Source organism: Eurosta solidaginis, chromosome 4 (genome assembly GCF_040869045.1).
Source record: "Eurosta solidaginis isolate ZX-2024a chromosome 4, ASM4086904v1, whole genome shotgun sequence".
NCBI lineage: Eukaryota > Metazoa > Arthropoda > Insecta > Diptera > Tephritidae > Eurosta > Eurosta solidaginis.
This window is the reverse complement of record NC_090322.1, coordinates 88175423-88199310: the sequence shown is the minus strand read 5'-3', so window position 1 is coordinate 88199310 and position 23888 is coordinate 88175423. Positions and strand designations below refer to the sequence as shown.

General features: G+C 37.4%; 1 protein-coding gene across 2 annotated transcripts in view; it reads right to left on the bottom strand.

The window, feature by feature from the left end:
- parvin (beta-parvin) overlaps nt 1-23888 on the bottom strand; it is a 331571-nt gene that overhangs the window by 193421 nt on the left and 114262 nt on the right. For both annotated transcript variants that reach the window (XM_067782234.1, XM_067782235.1), the window contains exons 2-3: nt 15898-16142; nt 15715-15831 (exon numbers count right to left, since the gene is read on the bottom strand). In XM_067782234.1, the coding sequence (XP_067638335.1) occupies nt 15715-15831; nt 15898-16142 (362 nt within the window). The remainder of the gene's footprint in view (nt 1-15714; nt 15832-15897; nt 16143-23888) is intronic.

Below are 23888 nucleotides of genomic sequence, written 5' to 3'. Positions count from 1 at the left end.
AACTTTCTTTGTTGTACCACTGTTGTTATTGTATTATGACAATTGTGATTCTCATTAAATTCACTACAAATTATGAGTTTCAGCTGCACTCCGTGCTCCACACTTTGGGAGTTGCTAGAGATTTTGATACTTTTGAAAGTTTATCTTAAATTCTCGACAGAAATGATTAAATTTTTGAATTATTTACGCGCTCACTTTTAAACAATACTTCACACGAACAGAGTTGCCAATCAGCAGTACTCAAAGAGCAATACCCTAAACTTGCGGAAGAGGAACGCACAATCCCTATCGAAACGCGAGTCACTCTAGCCCCACTTCGATCAGGATACTGTAACAGGTTAAACTCTTAAGTATCCAGAATCAACCCCGACATACAAAATGTATGCTCTGCTTGCAATGTGTCCCCACATGACACCAACCATCTCTTCAATTGTAATGTGGAACCAAGTCCTCTAACACCTCTCTCATTATGGTCCCCCCTGTTGAAACAGCAAGTTTCCTCGGACTCCCGTTAGAGGACATTGATAACAATTTGTGATCGGTCGCACCTATTGGATGGGGCAAAGCACTGCTACAACAACAACAACAACAGGGCGTCCGTCGACAACCCTTTCAAGTATGGAATCAGATTCACCGCCATCAGCTTCTCCAATACCATCCAATGTTTCGAATACTGGATCACCAAGTCCACCATCTTCAGCAACACGATTATACATTTCGAAACCTCCAAAATCAATGCGTCTAGATGGAGACCGCCATTGGCTGGAATGGGGAGCAAAAGGAAGGTACCGATTATGCCAAACCGGCATTATAATGTCAAGATGTCAGGTACACTTGTGTTGTAACCCACAAAAAAATTTTTTTGTTTCATACAACACATAAAATGTAATAAAAATTAATAAAAATGATATAAAGTTCAAAACTCGGTTTTTTTTTACAATTTACCACCATGGCGCAATGTTGCTTATAAGCAACATCTTATAACGCAGGCATGCTTAACCAACGAACCGATATCATTTCGTTACGATAATTAACGTTAATAAACGAAACAAAGTCTTTTCGTTTCGTTTATTAACGTTAAGAACGTCAAATTAACGAAATGATTTCGTTTCGTTTTCTGCCATATCAAAACGAAATCAAATCGTTTATGTTGATTATAAATTTCAAGCTATGCTGGCAAAGCTGATTGGTGGCGGAGTAATTAAAGGTGAAAGCATTAGCCAAGCTGATTGCAACTTTTCTCATGAATTTTGACAGTACGAACATTTCTCAGAGAATTTTTGACATTACCACAAACGAATTACACAAACAAATTACATGGAGTTTGTGTGTGCATGTCCGCTCGCTGTTGCCACCTTACGGCTTCACCATGGCTATAGCATTGCCAGCACAATTCAAACATAAAGTATCACGTTTTTGTTAACGTTTTTAACGTTAACGAAAGCTTTTCGTTTCGATTAAAAACGAGATACAATTTATCTTGATAATTTCTTTATCGATAATATTTCGAAGTGTTTCAACGGAAACGGTGGAAATTTTTTGATAAACGATTAGCTTAACGTTAAGGTGCATCCCTGTTATAACGGTAATTCCAAAAGGGATAGATACAGTTATTCAAAGCTCAACTAATAACCCTATATATTAAACATATTTTTAATCGCGTCCACTTTAATTATGACATCAAAGGGTTAAGCATACATACTTACATACCTACATACAACTTGATACAAAATATGTGTGTTGAGTTGCGACTTCTGTGGGAAATGCAACGTTAGCAAATTTGCTTGAATGCAAATTTGTTTGGTTGTGTGTTGTACACACACCTGTATTAAATCGTGTGAATGGCTATGTCAGCAAGAATTGAAAATTATTTTTTATGTGTTGATGAACATTTAGACTATTTTTGTTACAGGGTAGCTGATTTAAATATTTGGCCTTAAATTGTTGGCTGTTTACACTACATCTCCCTTTTTTTCTAGTATAAATTAATTCTATATTTTGTATTTTATGTTTGTAGGTTGAAAATTTACTTATTCTATTAATTTAAGTCTATTTTTGTGAATTATTATTTTCTTATTATTTATGATATTGCTATTCTCTATGTAACTGGGAAATTTTTGCTTATCCTCATTTCCTATTCTAGATGGGATTAAAGTGTCATTATTTTTACTATCGATATTTTCTACTTTTATGGAATTAGAGGAAAATTATTGTTTCTGTCGATCTTTTCTACTCTAAAAGACGCTTTATATCTATTATCTAACTTATGTCCTGATTCATTTTTTACTAACACTACATCTCCTATATTTATTTCCTTATAGTGAACATTTTTATCATAACTAATCTTTTGTCTTTCTTTTTTATTTAAGATATTCATCCCAATCATTTTTGTCAATGGATATGTAGGAACGTACGTATTCATTGAATGTTCTATGACTACGTTCAACTGTGCCTAAAGTTTGATGGTGGTAAGGTGTTGACGTTTTATGGTTTATTTTTAGAAGTTTGCATAATTCTTCAAAGAAGCTATTTTTATATTCGCTTCCCATATCTGTTATAATTGTCTTCATGCAACCATAAGCTAGGATAAAATTTTCGAATATCGCTTTGGCTATTGTTTTTGCGTGTTTGCTGGGTATTGGTATTGCAACTAAATACTTAGTTAAGTCACATACTATAGTAACTGCATATTCATTTTCATTTTTCGAACTGGAAGAGGGCCTATCGTATCTATTTGTACTGTCTCGAACGCTTTTGTGGGCGTTTCGGTTATAACCATAGGTTCTTTCAAGTGTTTTATTATTTTATTTTTATTGCAATGAGTGCATTTTTTGATATATTTTCTGATGTCGTTTCTCATTCCTTTCCAATAGTAATTTTGTTTTATTTTATTTGTCATGCGATTTGTTCCTGGATGGCCACCAAAGACAGGATCGTCATGAAATTTGTGAAGAATTTCTTTAATTTTTTCATTATTTGTCACGTGCATAACTTCTGGAGTTAATGCTATAATTAGATTTTTGAGAACTTTAGTACGAATTTCTTTAAATGTGTCTCCCCGGGCATAATTTTCTTTAAAAAATTTGTCTCCTAATGACAACTGTATTTTTCTAATTCCTAAATTGCCGGCTTCTTTTATAAGCCTGGCAAAGAATTGACCTAAATCAATCTTCGCCTCAACAATTAGATTTTTTATATTAATTTCGCTACAAATTTTCTTTCCTTTTTTGAAACGTAATTTCGGAGGATCGAAAACGAGCTGGACTAGAATCTTTACTTCACATTTATTTAGCGCTTCAAATATCATTGGGTTCTCTTTGTGACTTTTTATTTCTTCATTTTTACTACTGGATTCTTTATTGTTATAATTTTTCTTAGTTTCCGATCTGGTCGTAACTTTTAATATTTTACACGCTTCTACCGATATTTGTTTTAGGTCTTTAATATCTACGCGTGATAATGCGTCGGCTACATAATTTTCTTTACCTGCGATATACTCCACCTCGAAATCATATTCTTCCAGATCTAATCTGATTTGAGTTAATTTTGATGACGGTTTTTTCATCGAAAATAGGAATGTTAGGGGTCTGTGGTCTGTTTTGACCAAAAATTTTCTACCGTAAACGTATGGTCTAAAATATGGTATGGCCCAATGAATGGCTGCTAATTCTTTCACAATTGTTGCTTTATTAATTTCTCCTTTAGTAAATGATCTTGATGCATAGGCAATTGGTAATTGTTTTCCTTCATACTCTTGGCTTAATACTGCTCCGCAAGCATATCCACTTGCGTCAGTTGTTATACAAAATTGTGTATTGAAATCGGTATATTGTAGGAGGATAAGCCCTAATTTATTAACGCAGCTTTCAAATAGTCAAAGGATTTTTTGCAATCCTCTGTCCAGTCGAAAACTACATTTTTCTTGCAAAGTCTTGTTATTATTCTAGAATATTCTGCAAAATTTGGAATAAATCTTCTGTAATAATTGCAAAATGCGACGAATCTTTTCGCCTCATCCGCATTTTTAGGTGTTGAGAAATTTTTAACAATTTCCAATTTATTGGGGTCTGGCAAAATTCCTTTGCTTGTGCATTTATAACTAAGGTAAGTTACTTCTTGGTTGAAAAATAAGCATTTATCCGGATGTAATTTTAAATTATATTTTCTACAATTTGCGAAAACATCTCGTCAATTTTTAATCATGTGATTTTCGGAGCATCCTAATACGACTAAATCGTCCATGTATGGGAATGCTTGTGAAGGTTTTAAGCCTGCAAATGCCAATGTCATCATTCTTTAGAATGAGTTCGGTGCAACTTTAAGGCCATACAGTCTTTTAAAACGATAAGTACCATTATCCGCTGTAAAAGATGTGATATCTCTTAACCCTTCGCTAAGTTCAATCTGGTGAAATTCAGACATTAAATCTAAGCATGAAAAATATTTAGCTCTTCCTAATTGATCTAGTATGTCATCAATTCTTGGTAAAGGGAATTTATCTGCGGTTAATTTTTTATTTACCTGTCTGTAATCTACAACCATTCTCCATCTTGTTCCTTGGTTATTCGGTAGTGATTTTTTCGGTACTAATAAAATTGGACTATTGAATTCTGAAATTGAAGGTTCTATTATGTCATCTTTAACTAATTTGTTTAATTGTTTATTAATTTCACTCTTATGAGCTTCTCGTATTCTATAATTTTTTACGTAGACTGGGTTGTTGTCTTTCATATGAAGTTTTTGTTTGTAAAAATTATTAGTTGTTGTTGTAGCGATTAGGTTACTCCCCAAAGGCTTTGGGGAGTGTTATCGATGTGATGGTCCTTTGTCGGATACAGATCCGATATGCTCCGGTAACACAGCACCATTAAGGTGCTGGCCCGACCATCTCGGGAACGATTTATATGGCCACATTAAACCTTCAGGCCATCCCTCCCTCCCCACCCCCAAGTTCCATGAGGAGCTTGGGGTCGCCAGAGCCTCGTCTGTTAGTGAAACGGGATTCGCCGCTCGAAGGTGAGGTTGGCAATTGGGTTGGAGAAGCTATATATTGCGCTACACAACCCCTTGAATCCCAATTAGTAGTGATTGGTTCTGTTTCCAATGAAAAAATGTCAATGAATTCTGCACATAATGCATTAAGTGATTTATTTGCAAATTTTGGAAAATTTTTATTTAATCTTTCTAATTTCTCCCTACTGTTGGCCTCATTTTCGAGTTTTTTATTTTCAATTATTGTATAAATTCAAGTTTTCTGTACGTATATTAAAATCTTGCAGTGTTGCATTTTTATTTGTTGTATTTATAATTCTAACAAATGTTTGTTGTGAATTTGCTAGTGTGTTTGCAATAAAAATACCTTCAGACAATTCTTTTTGTGGGATTAATAAATCTGAATTTTTATTTTCTATGTGAATTTGTCGAACTACTTCTGATCGTGCGGGAATTGAAATACTATTGATTGTTGGTTTGTTAGTCATCTGAATTGTTATGTTTTCTGGGTAGTCATATGGTCTCTGTATTAGAGTGTCACCTTCTGTTTGATAATCCAAAATGCAATTATATTTTTTAATGAAATCTAATCCTAATATTCCATCACATGGGATTGGGAAAGTGTCTTCTACTACGTGAAATTTGTGTCTAATTAATTGGTAATCATCTTTTAAATCTGCTTTAACCGTGCCAATAGTGCTTGTTATTCCTTGACCAATTCCTCTTAGATCTGTTTTTTGAGAATTATTTATCGTGACATTACTGTCAATCTGCCCCTTTTTTATTATTGAACTATCCGCTCCCGTATCGATTAGGAGGGTTGATATGGAATCATTCAGAGTTGTTCTGGAAGATATGTATGTAGCTATTAAGATGTAAATTGAAAATATATAATTTGTTATTTATTGAGGTGGAGTTTGTTGGTTTTCCTGTTGTGTAACATTTCGGACATTTCTGGTGTTATTGCGGGTATTTCCTCGCGATCCGAAATTTCGACCAGGTCTTTGGTTATTTTGTCTGTTATTATTATTATTATTATACGTATTGAAAGAACGTCTATAATTTCCTCTATAATTATTGTTTTGGTAACTCCTGCGGAAGTTTCCTCGGAAATTGGAATTTTATTGGCGAATATGTAGTAGTGAATTTGTATTTCCAGTTACTTCTGTGCAACTGTTAGTAAATTTTGATATGGCTTCTTCATTGTTGTGAACGTTCCTGCTTACATAATTCTTTTTACTCTACTTTTGGAGCAGTTTTTACACATAGCTTTCACAGCTGATTGTGTAGCATACTTGGTTGTTGTTGTTGTTGTAGCAGTGCTTCGCCCCACCTAACAGACGCGACCGGTCACAAACTGTCATCAATATCCTCTAACGGGAGTCCAAGGAAACTTGCTGTTTCAACAGGGGTGGACCATAGGGAAAGGGGTGTTAGAGGCGTTGGTTCCACATTACAATTAAAGAGATGGTTGGTGTCATGTGGGGACACATTGCAAGCGGGGCATACATTTTGTATGTCGGGGTTGATTCTGGATAGGTAAGAGTTTAACCTGTTACAGTATCCAGAACGAAGTTGAGCCAGAGTGACACGCGTTTCCCTGGGGAGTATGCGTTCCTCTTCCGCAAGTTTTGGATACTTTACTTTGAGTACTGGGTTCACCGGGCAATTCCCGGCATAAAGGTCCGACGCCTGTTTGTGGAGTTCACCAAGGACCTGCTTGTGTTTTTTCGCTTCATACGGCTGTGTTCTCAGATGCCGTATTACCTCAAAATGCTTACGGAGATGACTCCTTAAGCCCCTAGGCGGTGCTGGCTCGTCAATCAGATGTCTGTTGGGATGCCCAGGTTTCTGGGTATTCAACAGAAACTGTTTGGTCAGCATCTCGTTTCTTTCCCTGATGGGGAGTATTCTCGCCTCATTATGTAGATGGTGTTCTGGGGACATAAGAAGACAGCCCGTGGCAATTCTGAGAGCAGTATTTTGGCAGGCCTGTAGCTTCTTCCAGTGGGTAATTTTTAGGCTTGGCGACCATATGGGTGACGCATAGCACGTAATCGGCTGGCTAATTGCTTTGTATGTAGTCATGAGCGTTTCTTTATCTTTTCCCCAGGTACTGCCAGCAAGGGATTTGAGGATTTTGTTACGGCTCTGAATTCTCGGAACAATTGCGGCTGCGTGCTCACCAAAATGTAGATCCTGATCAAACGTCACACCCAAGATTTTGGGGTGTAGGACAGTCGGTAGCGTAGAGCCATCGACGTGGATGTTCAAAATGGTCGACATTTGGGACGTCCATGTTGTAAATAAGGTCGCGGAAGATTTAGTCGGTGATAATGCCAGGTTTCGCGAGGCGAAAAAACTGGAGAGATCAGGGAGGTAGCCGTTTATTTTATTGCATAGCTCATCGATCTGTGGGCCTGGGCCTGTGGCCATTACTGTGCAGTCATCGGCGTAGGAAACGATTGTGACTCCTTCCGGTGGTGAAGGTAGCTTAGATATGTAGAAATTAAACAAAAGTGGGGATAGGACACCACCCTGTGGCACCCCTTGTTTAATTCTCCTTGGCTTTGATGTTTCGTTTCTAAATAGCACCGATGCCTGCCGACCACCCAGATAATTTGCGGTCCACCTTTTAAGACATGGGGGAAGGGTAGACCCTTCCAGGTCTTGCAGTAACGAGCCGTGGTTGACCGTATCAAAAGCTTTTGATAGGTCTAGCGCTACGAGTACTGTTCTATGGTGGGGGTTTTGATTTAAACCGCAATTTATCTGGGTGCTAATGGCATTTAGCGCGGAGGTAGTGCTATGGAGTTTTCTGAAGCCATGCTGATGGGCGGCTAGTTGCAAATTTGCTTGGAAATAAGGGAGCAAAATGGCTTCGAGCGTCTTTGCTACTGGCGATAGGAGAGATATCGGACGATACGACTCTCCTATGTTAGCTGGTTTACCAGGCTTTAGTAGCGGGACCACCTTGGCCATTCTCCATTTCTCGGGTATGACAAAGGTGGAAAGAGACAGGTTGAAGACCTGCGCTAAATATTTGAAACCCTCTTTCCCTAGGCTTTTAAGCATCGGCATGGCTATGCCGTCTGGGCCCACTGCTTTGGATGGTTTAGCGCGACCAATGGCGTCCTCAACCTCTTTAGCGGTGATGGTGATTGGTGACGCGCTGAATTTGTGTTTGTGTGCGTGTCTGTTGGCCCTCCGTCTAACTTTGTCGACCGTAGAATGCATTATATATTGTCGGCAGAAAGCGCTCGCGCATTTTTTCGCATCCGACAGCACTTTGTCGCCAAAGGCGATGGAAACTTTGTCTTTGTGCTTAGTCGGATTCGATAGGGACTTTACGGTGGACCAAAGTTTACCCACACCGGTAGAGAGGTTACAACCTCTTAGGTGCTCCTCCCATTTCGCCCGCTTGTGTTCATCCACAAGCAATCTGATGCGTTGGTTTATATCCCTTATTTGGGGGTCGCCTGGATCAAGCTGCCTTATAAGGTCACGTTCTCTCGCTAAGTTTGCGGCCTCCGCCGGGAAGTGGGGCCGGATTTCGGGAATTCTCCCGGCGGGAATGAAACGTGCCGAGGCGGATTCAATGACCTTGCGGAAGGCACGCTCCCCTTGGCGGGCATCAGTCGGGATAGGGTGGGCAGCAAAGAGGTTGTCTGTAAAGGATTTATATTCTCCCCACTTTCCTTTTTTAAAGTTTATGAAAGTGCGTTTTTCGGTGACGATGAAGTCGGCGGTACGCTCGAGCGAAACAAGTATAGGCAGGTGGTCGGATGCCAATGATACCATCGGCTGCCAGTTGACGCAGTTTACGAGTTCTGCGCTCACGATTGAGATATCTGGCGAACTGTGACAGCTTCCTACCATACGTGTGGGGGCGTCTCCGTTTATAGTGCAGAACGTCGTTTCTTCTATTTGATCCGCCAACATCTCGCCCCTACTGTCCGCCCGCAAATTTGAATGCCATAGATCATGATGGGCATTGAAGTCGCCTAAAATAATGCGATTGTTTCCAGTGAGTAAGGCTCTAATATTAGGGTGGTATCCACCGGGGCAACAGGTGGCAGGGGGGATGTAGATGTTGATGATTTCTAGGTTTGCATCGCCTGACCGGACAGATAGGCCTTGACGTTCTAAGACGTTGTCCCTGCGGTCGATGCCAGGATCAAATATGTGATATTGCACAGAGTGGTGTATTATAAACGCGAGGCCGCCTCCATTTCCGCTCTCGCGATCTTTTCTGTGGACATTATACCCAGAGCAGGTCTGCAATGCAGATCGTGCTGTGAGTTTAGTCTCTTGAATCGCAGCAATGCGGATGTTGTGCCGCTTCATGAAATTGACTATCTCCGTAATCTTCCCAGTTAGTCCATTACAGTTTAACTGCAGAATTCTGAAGTGCATGAGGGGAGACGACGCCACTCTGGGGGTAAGTGACGGGTGACTACGCCTGGGTTGAGGAAGGCCAGGACGCAATTGCTGTTGTAGCCCTGGGACTGGGCGTCCTTGGGCAAGCATTGGGGTACCCGGATGATTTGGGTTTGCGACCTGGCAACATGGCGCGATGAAACCCGTCGAGGGTTTGCCGTCGCGGAGACCAGAACATCTAGGAAAGTGGCACCACCCGAGGCAGGAGCTGCATTGGGCGGATGTCGCAAACATATATATTCTGTGCTGGCAAACGGTGCAAACGGAGGTAGGGACTAAGAGTCTGTTTCCCTGACCTACACGATTGCTGCCGGAAAAGAGGGGGGAGAAGACGGGGGCAGGGGCTGTTGCTCAGCATTGCTTCCGACTCTACTACGAAGATTGTAGTTATGAGTGGTAGCAGCTGTTTGAGTTGTTGGCGCCGTAAGGCGCGAGCAGCAGCGGGTACTTGTTGTGGCTTGCTGAGCAGCGGGGCTGCTGGAAGGTAATGGGGGGGGGGGGGGGGGGGCGCTTAGACGTAGACTACGGGACGCCCTTGGGCGTGAACAGCAAGGAGCCACAAAAGATTTATAAAAGTTACGTGGACGTCGGGTTTTGGGATCAAGCCCAGAACAACCTGTCCGATGCAACCATCCCTTACACGAGACACACTGAACAGAGTATGACCGGCCTAAAAAGATTCTTTTCCGGCAGATGCAGCAAAACCATTTCTCAGGACCGAGGTCAGGAGACGGACCCGGATTGGATTCGATACCTTCCCAGAGCAAGAGAATATGGAGCAGTCCTGCTGCAAGGAGCTGCTGGGAGGATGACAATTTGTGGGAGGGACGAAACAAATTAAATGGGGTTACACTGAAATGACAGTCCTTGGTCGGGAAAAATCCCGAGTCGCTCCGGTACATAGAACCGACTGCCTTGGGAAGCGCATACTTGGTCGCTACCTCTGGTGTTAGTCCGTCGGATATCTATGCTCCTTCCAACGACTTTGTGAGCTTTTCAATTTCAGCAGTGTATTGATTTGCAGTTTTACTGCGCTGTTGGATATTCAGAAGTTTTGCTGTAAAAACTTCAACTGATTCACCTTTAATTGCTGTTTTTAATTTTTGCCTTATTGCTTCGATTGTGCTTTCAGTGTTTATTAGGTTTCTGGCTGTTCCTTTCAGCTTGGTTTTCATCATTGAAACCGCTATAGCTTCATGGGTATCCCTAATTTGTTCTAAGATATCTAAAGCATCCAGAAAGCTATTCAATTTTTCAGCTTTACCACCGAATACTGGCAAAACTGATGAAGCAGTCATTAAAAATTCGACTATTGTTTGTGACATTTTGTTGATTTCAGTTTGTAGTTTGATGTCTCTATTAAAATTCCCTGTTTTTTTTTCTTATACTTTTTGTTCTATTTCTGGTTCCTCTTCTAAATCGGAGGCTGACTCCAGAAGGAATGTGCTAAGGTCTATTTCTATTTCCTTCTTGAAAATCGTTGGTACTTTTAATTCTATGTCATATCATGCCAGTGAGGACACCAATTTGTCTCTAACGCTGGAAAAAATTTGATATGCTTGGTCCTTTCGATTGCCGTCTAGTTTACCATTCAACTGTTGAAGTGTTTTTCCTATTTTGTTAAATACTTCAACTATTATTTTAAGATGCTTTACTACTGTTTCTGCCTTTACTTTTGTATTTTTATTAATACATTTGTTAGATTTTTCTATCATTTTTTCTTCTATAAGTAGTTTAACGGTATCGTCCCATTTGCCCATTGGATATGGTAGTTAAAATTTAGTTAAACCTTATCTAAACCGTCTGCGCGGCTGGTATATCGCTTTTTTAGGAATTTATTATGGGTTGAGTAGAGTTTTAGAAACAAACTGATGCAACTGACTACGCAGATTATTAGAAGCATGATTTTGATAGTATCTAGTGATTCAGTATGATCTACTACTTGGACTGAGTTTACAACGTTTGCCGTTGGTTTTATTTTTGATTCTTGGCTTCCCATCGTAAAAAAATATGAAGACAAAAAAAAAATTTGTTTTTTCTTTTATTAAAATTTTTTTTTATTTTTTTTCAATATATTAATCTGTTCTTCCCATAAATTTGACTTCGTACATATATAATTCTTCGGGTGTTGTTGCTGGTGGGTTTCTTACATTCCATATTGTTGGTTCCCCAGGCATATCAATAAGTTTCCACCAATTTTTCAACTATACTAGAGTTTTTTCCTCATCTACAATTTCAATTTAATTTTTATGGTCCTCAAGTGGGCCTTTTACATAACTTTTAATTTTTCTTGATCTTTCCATAATTTTAAAATCAATAGTTTTACAAAATTTTATTTTATTTTTATTATTTTTTTTTTTCATTTACATTGCTGGGTTTGGTTTTTATTTTGATAATTATCCTTAATTCCTTGATTTCTTGTTTTAGTTTAATTTTTTCTGCCTGATTTGTGCTTAAATTAATTTTTTCATAAATCTTGGCTATTGTGTTTCGAATGGCAAATCGCTTTCCTCCTCTTTTTCTTTTCAATTTTATCGGTTTTGGAACTTTAGGTTCCTCAATTTTTTGAATCTTATTTCTCTTTTCTATATTCCTCGACTGTTATTGGCTTAGAGCCTTGCTTGGGTATTTCAGGTGTTTTGTTTTCACCTTCTTGGAACTTCAGATTTAGTTTAACTAATCTTTCAAAAATTTGATCAAATTGGCTTTGACTTTGTATGTCCTCTTCTTGGAACATATCTCAAAATTTAGCAAAAAAAAAGGGTTTTACAGCAGAAATTTGAATTTTTGCTTGTCAATAGGCAGCCGTTAGGTTGCCCGAATATTTTTCCTGCTTAGAAATTATGTCTAAAATGTAAAAACTATTTCAAAATTAAGGTAATTATATTTATTATATTTATATTTATTATGCTGCCAGTCTTGTTGTTTATTCCGAATCGGGTTATTTTGTTCCTTCCAAGGTAATATCAATATTTTTACTGGTCATATCCACTGCTCCTGCATCATTTCGATTATAAAGCCCGTAAATTATCATAAAACTTGCTAAATGGCGTCATTTTTGAGTGCTCCAAATTTATTCAAATTAGCTTTCAGTAGATTTCGTTTGATCAGCTCCTCTTTGCTTTTCTTCTTCCAGGATAAAATTTAGAGTAAAAAACTAGTTTTATAGCTTCACTCCTTGTTCCTTTTATAAAGCTTAGGCTTTAATCAGCCAGTAAATTCCTTGCCAGCTTTGAAATTAGGCTGAAAAATCAGCCAGAAGAATCATAGGCAGGATCGCCATGTAAAAGGTTTGAAATAAAATAGACTGCGTTGTGAGTGATCAAAGCTCAATGCTTAATTGCTCTTTTATTCAAATGTTGTCAGATTATTTATACAAAATTATTCTAACATATTCTTACATACATATTTACATTTAAGCATACATACTTACATAAATATTTACCTTAAGCATACATACTTACATACCTACATACAACTTGATACGAAATATGTACCTACACACCTGTGTTGAGTTGTGACTTCTGTGGGAAATGCAACGTTCGCAAATTTGATTGAATGCAAATTTGTTTGGTTGTGTGTTGTACACACACCTGTATTAAATCGTGTGAATGGCTATGTCAGCAAGAATTGAAAATGCTTTTTTATGTGTTGATGAACATTTAGACTATTTTTGTTACAGGGTAGCTGATTTAAAAGATGATTACCTATTAATTAGACAAAAATTTCACGTAGTCGAAGACAATTTCCCAATCCCATGTGCTGGAATATTAGGATTAGATCTCATTAAAAAATATAATTGCGTTTTGGATTATCAAACGGAAGGTGACACTCTAATACTGACTACATATGACTACCCAGAAAACATAATAATTCATATGACTAACAAACCAACAATCAATAGTATTTCAATTCCCGCACGATCAGGACTCCCGTTAGATGATATTGATGACAATTTGTGATCGGTCGCAGCTATTAGATGGGGAGAAGCATTGCTACAACAACAACAACACAACACCTATGACTTTCTGCTGGGATCGCCTAACACTGCAAATACTTCCGAGATTAACAAAGTTATAGCCAGCACGTATGCCATACGCCAACAGTGGCGTTTAGCCCGTCAGATGAGAGACTTGAGACGCTTGAGATTCGACAAGTTGATATGAAACTACGACTGGGGCGAGGCAACGGACAGTGTCGAAACTGGCTGGTGTTGGTGAAACAGTTTGATTCAAGCGGGTGTGATTGGCAGAGAACGCCCATTTACCCTGTGCCATATAACGCTCATTTATGCTATACTTACTTCACTATTTTCTTTCATTTTACTTTGAAACTTATTTATCTTTGTATTGCATAATTTTCGTATTACATATGTGCAAATTTAAATTTAAATATGCATGTACACATATATAAGTAAATCAACCCAATTCTAAACAAAAATTCCTTGCGAGTTTTTCCCTTCTCCCATTCCTCGTATTCTAAATAAAAATTCCTTGTGAGTTTTTTCACTTCTCCCATCCCTCATATTCTGAACAATGTTCGAAAAAGCGGAAATGGGAGAAAAGTAGGTATTATGAATGTGAGTGAGAGGGAGATTTCTCTGCCATTTCTTAAGAGATTTTTCACTTGTTAAATTAAAGGGAATGCATCTAAATAAAGTAAATTGGTTCTTTTAATTAAGAACACTTATTTGTTCAAATCAAAATAAAAACACGATTGAGAAAAAAGGGACAGAGAAAAGTGCGCTCGCGCTCTCCACCTTTGGACATAGATTTGACTTCGAAGGAACCAAAGCCAGAGAAAATATTTGGGGAAAAAGAATCCTATTAGATGAAATATTAATAAAACCTGATAAAAATTGCAGAAGAAGCTAAAAACATCAGCGACATCTACGCGTGTATTTTCTAACGATGTCAACAATCATCAGCTTCTCTACACAGTCCATCAAGTCGAGCCGGCTGACAAAATATCAACAAACGTCAAATACGTATATATGTAGTTTGTTGTTTCAATTACATTTAAAAATTTACAAAAGCTAATTCCAAAGGCCTAGTAATTAATATTTTTTATATATGACCATTTCTGCACCTAGTATGATGCGGAAAACAAAATATTTATACAAAACAACTGGACAAGGAAGAACGCAGTAATTTTTGGTAAGAAAATCTGTGATTTCAATAATTGTGTTATATGTACTTTTGTTTGTATATGTACTTATTATTAACAATCCGTTGTAATGCAAGGCCTTACATACTAAGTTTGCCCAAATGTTTTTTTGTTTCATTTACAATTTTGGTTATTTTTGAGTATCAACATTTCATTTTGACAATATTTCGGCATTCACAATAGGAAATAAATATTGTTAATGCAGTTAAATTCATGATCAATTTCATGCATTAGAACATAGGATATTATTCATGAAATAATTTGCTTTAACGCCGATAAAGCAAATGAAGTGTCCCATTTGTCTGCTTGCTTGAACAAAGTTTCAAAAGCCAATTCGCCGTGCAAAAGAATGTCAAGTCAAAAGAAAATTTTGATTGTTTTTGATTAACTGACATAATGTTGAACAAATATAGCTGTACCCGCTTAATTTGTTTCTGTTTTCCAATTAAAACTTTTTTCTAAGTGAGCAGAAAAAATGGTAAGGCTTTAGATAAGAAAACACAACTTCATAACTTGACGTTTGCGTAACAAATGTTTACTTAGATATTGAAATTTTCCGCATACTAGTACAACCCAAACCACTGTACGGCACTCAATGCTACGGTAGACGTCCAGATTGATTTGAAAAAAAAAAAATAATAATAATAATAAGACATGAGCTGTGTGGGCTTAACACGGGCATAATTACCGATCACTGCCTTCTGGCCTTACATGCTTATAATTAGAGCTCCTTAATGAGAGTAAATAAAGCAAGACGCGGGGCATGAAGAAAAGGTTGAGCGCTCACAAACTGTCATCAATATCCTTTAACGGGACTACGAGGATACTGGCAATTTCAACATGGTTGGACCAAATAGCTAAGAGTGTTGCGAGGCGTTAATTTCACATTGCAATTTATTAAGCTGGGTCCAAGAAGACGTCTAGTATTTACGACGAGGGAATTTTTTTAAAATGGAAGTCTTGGTATTCAATTGGAGTTTTCTTAAAACACATTCTTAACATTATGGAAACATTCAATGTTCTTCTTTTTGTAGCGATATACACTTTCCGAAGATGAGTGATATTGAAAAGTGAATTAATCTAATGAATTTAAAAATATTTGGCATTGCGACTTACATGGTTAACTGCACTCAGAACGACCAGAAGTTTTTCTCGTTGTCCTTCTTCAGATTGTGTTACTTCAAGCACATCGAGTTTTTTTCCTGTCAGTTTCTCCCAAAGTTTATGTAATATCTATGAAACATTTTTATACACCATCTAGTAATAGAATCCAAAACACATTATGCTAATTAGACTAACCTGCCCATCGTACAAGTCTTCTTCAATTGTTTGTACTATAATTCGTTGATCTGCCAGCTCATCATTCAGCCAGTCAATTAGGATACGTTGTAGTTTGATAACTTCAGGGTCATTAAGGGACTGAGGATCTATAACTGCCCTTTGCTCTAGATCTCGTAGTGTGTAGTCTTCCGGTGGTATGTCAAACTGATTGGGCAAACCAGGTGATTCGATCGCATATTTACCTTCCTCCTCAACTTTTTGAACTTCAATAGTAATATAAAGTGAAAAAAAAAATTTATGAAATCTTCAAATGCAAGGAACATTTTATATAAAACAAATATAAATGTTGAATAATCTAAATTGTTCTTGTTACGTAGGTTGTACATGCGTCCCACGACACTTTTATTAAACGATGGTCAAAATACAGGAAAATACAAATACCCTCAGCTTAGCTTATAAATTTAGTATGGACTGCTCGAGGAATATCGGACAAGAACCACACTCGTCAGAAGCCAGTGCTTGATTAAAGTTATGATCACGGTTGCCACTTTGGCCCATTTGGACCAAAAATGGTCCATTCCAACCCTATTTGGTCCGCTGGTCCTTTAGGCTGTAATCAAGATTTTGGTACTTTTTTTTCATTGACCCTCATATAATTTTCAATTTACGAAAAAACTGCTGTCATTAAAATGTATAAGAATAATAGCAATTCACCTAGTAGATATTTTATAAAAGAGTTGGATCTTGATGCAAACCAATTTTCGTTAATTGCTGATGAAACAAGCGGCTAATCAGAAAACTTTGTTTTGGTGGCTAGATATTTCGGTGGGTTATCAAACGTGATAGATTTTTGTCGCTTATTGAGCTTAAAAAAGTTGTTGCAAATGCCACGAGCACCTCAAAGAAATTTGACGTGTTTTTTGTTTTTATCGGCCTATTGATAAATGATTCAAGGTTCGATTCGAGCTCAAGGCCAGAAAAATAATTTTTTTCTAATGATAATTATTCTTATTTTTTAATTTTTCTAAATTTGAAAAATTGTATTTTGGTTTTGGAATAGTAAGTAGACAATTTTTCAGACAACCTGCCATAGCTGCGCAGATAGATCCATTTCGAAGGGTGCTAAGCCTTTATCATCAGTACGCTTTAGGCACGCTGCGCTAACCATTTAGCTATACAGCGGTGGTTTGTTTGACTGGCAAATTGCTACTTCTATTCCTTTTTACGAACTATATTTATTCAGTGTTTCGCCATCTGTTGCAAATCACTGATAATGCTGGATTTGTGTATTGTCAATTACTTTGCTTGACATTCCCAAGTGCTCATGGTTTATTAACAATTGTTTTTTGTTTTTATCGGCCTATTGATAAATGATTCAAGGTTCGATTCGAGCTCAAGGCCAGAACAATAATTTTTTTCTAATGATAACTATTATTTTTTATCTTTTCTAAATTTGAAAAATTGTATTTTGTTTTTGGAATAGTAAGTAGACAATTTTTCAGACAACCTTCTATAGCTGCACAGATAGATCCATTTCGAAGGTTGCTAAGCCTTCATCATCAGTACGCTTTAGGCACGCTGCGCTAAACATTTAGCTATACAGCGGTGGTTTGTTTGAGTGGCAAATTGTTACTTCTATTCCTTTTTATCAATTATATTTATTCAGTGTTGCGCCATCTGTTGCAAATCACTGATCATCAAATACCACATAAAATTCAAAGAAATTTCCATATTCAAAGCGAATCTGAAAAGCAGGAACAACAACAACAAGAATATTACAATAAATGTACACCTACAATGAATGATTACGAGACTGCATTGAATCATGAAAACAATTCACATTTTTCCCAGGAGTACGAACAAAGTCCATCTGACTTCACGGACATTAATTTTTTAGAATGACCTGTTCTACGCTACCGTACATTGAGGGTAGCGTTGCCGCGAGCTTCGAAAAAAATGTATCAATTTCCAAGCAAAAAATGTATCCAAATGTATCAAACTCATCAACGGCAACCATTTTTATTATTTTTTTTTTTAATAACACTAGATATTTAAAAAAAAATCCAATCAACAGCTTCAGCCGTTTCTACATTATACTTATTTTTTAAATTTATTTTTATCAAATTAAATTGTGAAAAAATACGTTCAGCCGCTGGTGAGCTATGAAGTAAACTCATTACTTTCGATGAGAGTTCAAAAATGTCTATGTCTGGACTATCTATGGACAGTTTTCTGCATTTTTTATATTACCTATATTTCCCCAAAATTTTTTATATATTGAACATACTTTTCCTCAGTATACACAAAATGCATTACCATTTTGTTCATCCAGCCAATGAAATAATTCCTTTCAATTTTCCCTGAAACGCGGTTCATATGCTTTGGGCGTTGAAGATCTAAATTTATTTATTTTTTATTTATTTATTTAATTATTTAAAGTCAACTAACAAGAGTGGTCGACTAACAAAATACAAAGGAAAGTAACATAAAAAAAAAGATAGCGTAAAAATATATACAAGTATAGAATTAAAAATGGAATAAATTAAAAATTTACAATTTATTTTAACATTGAACAAGAACTTAAATTAAACTATCATTACAAATTAAACAAATAAACTTTAAGATATCAGTTGAGACTGAAAAGTATACCATTGCGTAAGGCAACAAACGAACATTCGATACTAATGCAATTATACAAGTCGTTATAGTACGAGCACCAAACACGTATAGGATCATTTTTGTCAAAATTTCTACGACACAGGGGTAAATGGAAGGGCACGTAGTGTCTGGACGTCCTAGCAGGAACTGCAAAGCTCAATCGACTTAGCAGCTCAGAGGAGTCAACCTCACCTAGAATTAGCTTATGCAGGAACATTACCCCGAGTAATATTCTACGATTTTCCAGAGTTGGCAAATTAATGAGAAGAAGTCTACTTCTATAAGACGGAAGATGAAGATTTGAGTCCCAGTTAAAGGCCCGTAGAGCAAAAATTAAAAATTGTTTCTGCACAGACTCAATACGCTTTATATGAGTAGTATATAATGGACACCAAACACACGAGCAATACTCAAGTATTGGGCGGACCAGCGAAGTGTAGAGGACTTTGGTCAGATACGGATCCTTGAACTCCTTAGCCCAGCGTTTCACAAAACCAAGGGTACCCATTGCTTTATTAGTAATAGCAGAAATATGTGAGTTGAAGCTCAGTTTCGAGTCAAACAGAACCCCTAAATCGTTAATCGAAGATATACGCTCCATAAGAGTGCCATAAAGTGCATAAGACGACAGGACAGGCTTCACGCGATGAAATGTCATGAACTTACATTTGGAACAGTTTAGAACTAATGCATTAATTGTACACCAGCGTTGAAATGAGTCCAAATCAACCTGAAGTAGATTTGAGCGAGTTAACTCCGAAGGCAAGCATGTATAGCAAATTTTTACATCATCGGCATACATTAGAGCTCGTGAATGATTCAAAATCTGTGGCAGATCATTTATAAAAAGAGTAAAAAGCAATGGGCCTAAATGACTGCCCTGAGGTACACCAGAGGTAACATGAATTGATTTTGAAATAATATTTTTATAAAGCACCTTTTGGGTTCTATTAGAAAGATAGCTTGAGAGCCATGAAGTCAGACTCTTCGGAAAGCCCAGTAAATCAAGCTTCAGAATCAGAAGTTCGTGATTCACTGAATCAAAAGCTTTACTAAAATCCGTATAAATCACATCAGTTTGCTTGCAAGCCAAAAAACCATCCCGAACTAAAGAGGTAAACTCAAGTAGGTTTGTGGTGGTTGACCTACATCTCACAAACCCATGCTGAAAGGGTGATAATATGGAAATACACGAATGTTGAAGCTGACAGGTAATTATTTGTTCAAAGGTTTTAGGAATAGCTGAAAGCTTAGCAATTCCCCTATAATTCTCAATATTAGATCTACTACCCTTCTTGTGCAGAGGTATGATAAACGACTGTTTCCAAATTGATGGAAATGACGCTGATTGCAAAGATAAATTGAACAATTTTACGATCGGTTCTGTTAAGTTCACAGCACAGAACTTAAGCATACAGCCAGGAATACCATCGGGCCCTGGAGAAAAAATCGGTTTCAGAGCTAAAAAACTCTGAAGTACAGTGGCACTATCAATGACTGGATTGAGAATACAGTTAGAACTAACTATCTCGAACGGATAACTACCGGTTTGGGTACAGGTTGAAGAATAGGTCGATTTGAAAAAGTCTGCGAATAAGTCGGCAATATCATGGTCAAGGCTAGCATTCTCGCCACCCAAAGACAAAGATGATGGAAATCCCGAAGATCTGCGCTTTGAATTAACAAACCCGTAAAATTTTTTAGGATTTTTAAAAAACTCAATTTTGCATCTTGTTAAATACGACTTGTAGCAGTTTTGATTCAGGCGTTGGAAATTGGAACGGGCAACTAAATATTTAGAAAAATCTTCAGAAGAACCAGATCTTTTAAAACGCTTATAGAGCCTCGATTTAATATTGTTCAGGTTAGCAAGTTGCCTCGAGAACCAAGGTGGTTTACTACTCTTAGCCTTAACAAAATGAACCGGAACGCAACGATTAATAAAGTCACTAAGGTAACTATAAAAAATAGACGTGGCAGTCTCAACATCAGTACAAGTATAAAGGTCAGACCAATCGTGGGAAGCTAACAGTTGATTAAGCAAATCAAAGTTAGCCTTTTTAAAACATCTCGAACGAGAACGACATAACACTTCCATGCAATTAATCGTAGGCAGTAGATTGTCCAGTGTAACCTCAAGTGTAGGGTGCAAGGGATCTTCAGGCAGGGATAAGGCAGGGATTCGACTGAGACCAGTACCTATTGAACTATCACCAAAAACTAAATCTAACAACTTATTTTTAGAGTTCACCACGTTATTAATCTGAACTAGCGGCAATTCCATAAGCGAACCAATGAAATCATGCTGAGTAACAGGAGTCAAAAAGTTTGAATCATCGTTGCCAATCCAACTAACGTATGGTAAATTAAAGTCCCCAAGAACCACTAGGCGATCGTTATCACGCAAACGAGAATGAAGGCTGTGGATAACTGCTTTATGGCAATCATAAACGTACATATCTGACCGAGGCGGTATGTAGGAACAAGAAATATATAAGAAAAAATTCGGGAAAAAGAGCTTTACAGCTATGAATTCAATGTCAAGCGCGTCCTCAAAGCTCAACAATTCAGTAGAAATACTGGACAATACAGCTATCAGGACACCGCCTGCTCTCGATTGACGATCACACCGAAAAACAACGTAGTCATTTGAAAATAACTCCGAATTTAAATTATCAGGTTTTAGCCAAGTCTCTGTGAAAGCAATCACTTCCGCAGTAAAAGTAAAACTGTTAAGGTAAAATGCATTTAATTTAGAACGTAAACCACGAACATTCTGATAGTGAATAGTTACTTTTGAATCGTATTTGCAGGGCTGGTAATCAAGTTTTTTGAAACTATACGTGCGCGAGGCTCAACCTTCGACTTTGTGGTGTACAAATGTACCACCGAATGTATAGGCCAAAAAAATTTATCAAGAACCATATCAAAATATACATCTGGAACTGATATTTTAAATGAAGAAAAATCCCTCACATACTTAAAAACAAATTTATGTGCACTAATGTTAATAGAACCTGTACTATTAATCTTAGCTAAGATATAATTAACGACATCAGACTCCGTCAGAGATGGATGCAATCTTGATACGAAAATTGCCCGTCGGGGCGGCACGGCAGTAACCAACCTAGGACCAGCCGGATCTAAATTAGTGTCACCCAAATTTCCAGCAACATCAACAATGTTATCGTCATTCGATACAGCGTCATTACCATTTAAAGTACGCGCAGTGTTGCTATCATCTACAATATTTTGATTATTAACAGCATGAGAAGAGGCAGTGTTCATAGAAATGTTAGCGCCGGCATTAGCAGTGTTAGTAGCGCAAGGCACTTCGGCAGAGCTAACAGCAACATTGAAACTGCTTTGGACATTAGCAGCAAAAACGGGGCCAGAACTCTTTTCAATGTTAGCGTCGGCAGAATTGTTACCCATGATTGTGCCTTTGTCTTTGTTTCGTTTCTTTTTTTTGCCAGCACTACCCCGCAGTACGCCACCCACCGCTTCATCATAGAGCTTATGTAAATTACTGAGCTCAGAACGTAAAATTTCCAATTCGCCTAATAACCGGTTTTTGTCCGCTTGCAGAGAGTGTATACCGGCAACCGCGCTTGCTTGCTGTGCTCGCAAACTTTTCACTTCGGCAAGAATAGACGATAACATAAAATTTAGATAATTATCATTTACATGTTGTTGCTGTTGTTTTTGTACAGCAATAGCATTGTCATCAACAGCACAATCGCCACAAATATACATCTCATCCGAATTTTTAAAATGATCCAAATCGGCAGCTACGGTACCAACAACACATTGCAGGTGATAAACTTTTTTACATTTTTCACACTGCACACTGCTTTGAGCGCGTTCAACTCTGTGTCCACAGAAACAGGGCATATTGTTTGTGTAAAACAGCTATGAAGACAAAAACAACGTGTAGACAAGGCAAATAATATGCGAAGCAGACAACTGTCAACAGCTCAAATCAACATACACCTGCACTGCTTTTTAATATATATTGTTTATATTGTTTATATATAATGAATTGCACGGAATTGATTTAAAATCTGCTTTGCACAAATTGTTAATATTTGATTATATTTGTTAATATTTGTTAGCACAAAATACATTTGTATTACACAAATAGAAAAATATCATAAAATATCGTAAAACGAAAAACACAGAGCTCTAGTGAAACGTGAACAATGAGTGGTTAAATAGATTTGCAAATTAAATGAATGTATGTATGCATGGATGTGTGCGATTTCATAAAGCGGCACAACATCCGCATTGCTGCGATTCAAGAGACTAAACTCACAGCAAGATCTGCATTGCAGACCGGTTCTGGGTATAATGTCCACAGAAAAGATCGCGAGAGCGGAAATGGAGCCTCGCGGCCTCGCGTTTATCATACACGACTCAGGGCAATATCATATATTTGATCCCGACATCGACCGAAGGGACAGTGTCTTACAACGTCAAGGCTTATCTGTCCGGTCAGGCGATGCAAACCTAGAAATCATCAACATCTACATCCCTCCTGCCACATGTTGCCCCAGTGGATACCGCCCTAATATCAGCGCCGTACTCATTGGCAACAATCGCATTATCTTAGGCGATTTCAATGCCCATCACGATCTATGGCATTCAAACTTGCGGGCGGACAGTAGGGGTGAGATGTTGGCGGATCAAATAGAAGAAACGACGCACATAGGTAGATTTTAGACATTTAGGCGGCCATAACTGAATTTCCGAAAGTTGCCACAATTACAAAAAAAAGCACTACCCCAGCTTAAGAATAGACAGGGGAACAATAATTATACTCCTTCCCATCCATCGCATACCTGGCGTTAGCTGCCAAGTAATCGGAATTTAGATATTTCTGAACGCGTGTTATGTTTTTTTTTTTTTTTAACTATGTGAAATCGCATGTTTTAACATGAATATTTTAAGTTTTAAGACAATTGAATTAAGTAATTGTGACGGATTCTAATATTTCAGGTAAATATTAACATTATTAATCGTGTTTGTGATTTTTAGAAATTATGAATTGAGAAGGAACCTATTTTATTTAGGATTTTAAAAAACTTTTTTTTTTGTTTTAGTTTTGGTTTAGTTTTGTTATGTTTCCAAGTCCGTCCAAGTGAAAATTAGTTTTGAAAATGGTACTTGGCGCAATTAGCTTGCCAACTACATTAAATTTAGCTGCAGATACTTGCAGATAGGGGGTTAGATAGAGGGTTTGCTTGTTGCTGTACAACATGAAAAATAGCCTCACTGCGGAGGTATTTTAGGCGTTACACAGTGTAATATCTATTCTAATATAGCCGATGAGTTACACAATTTATTATAAT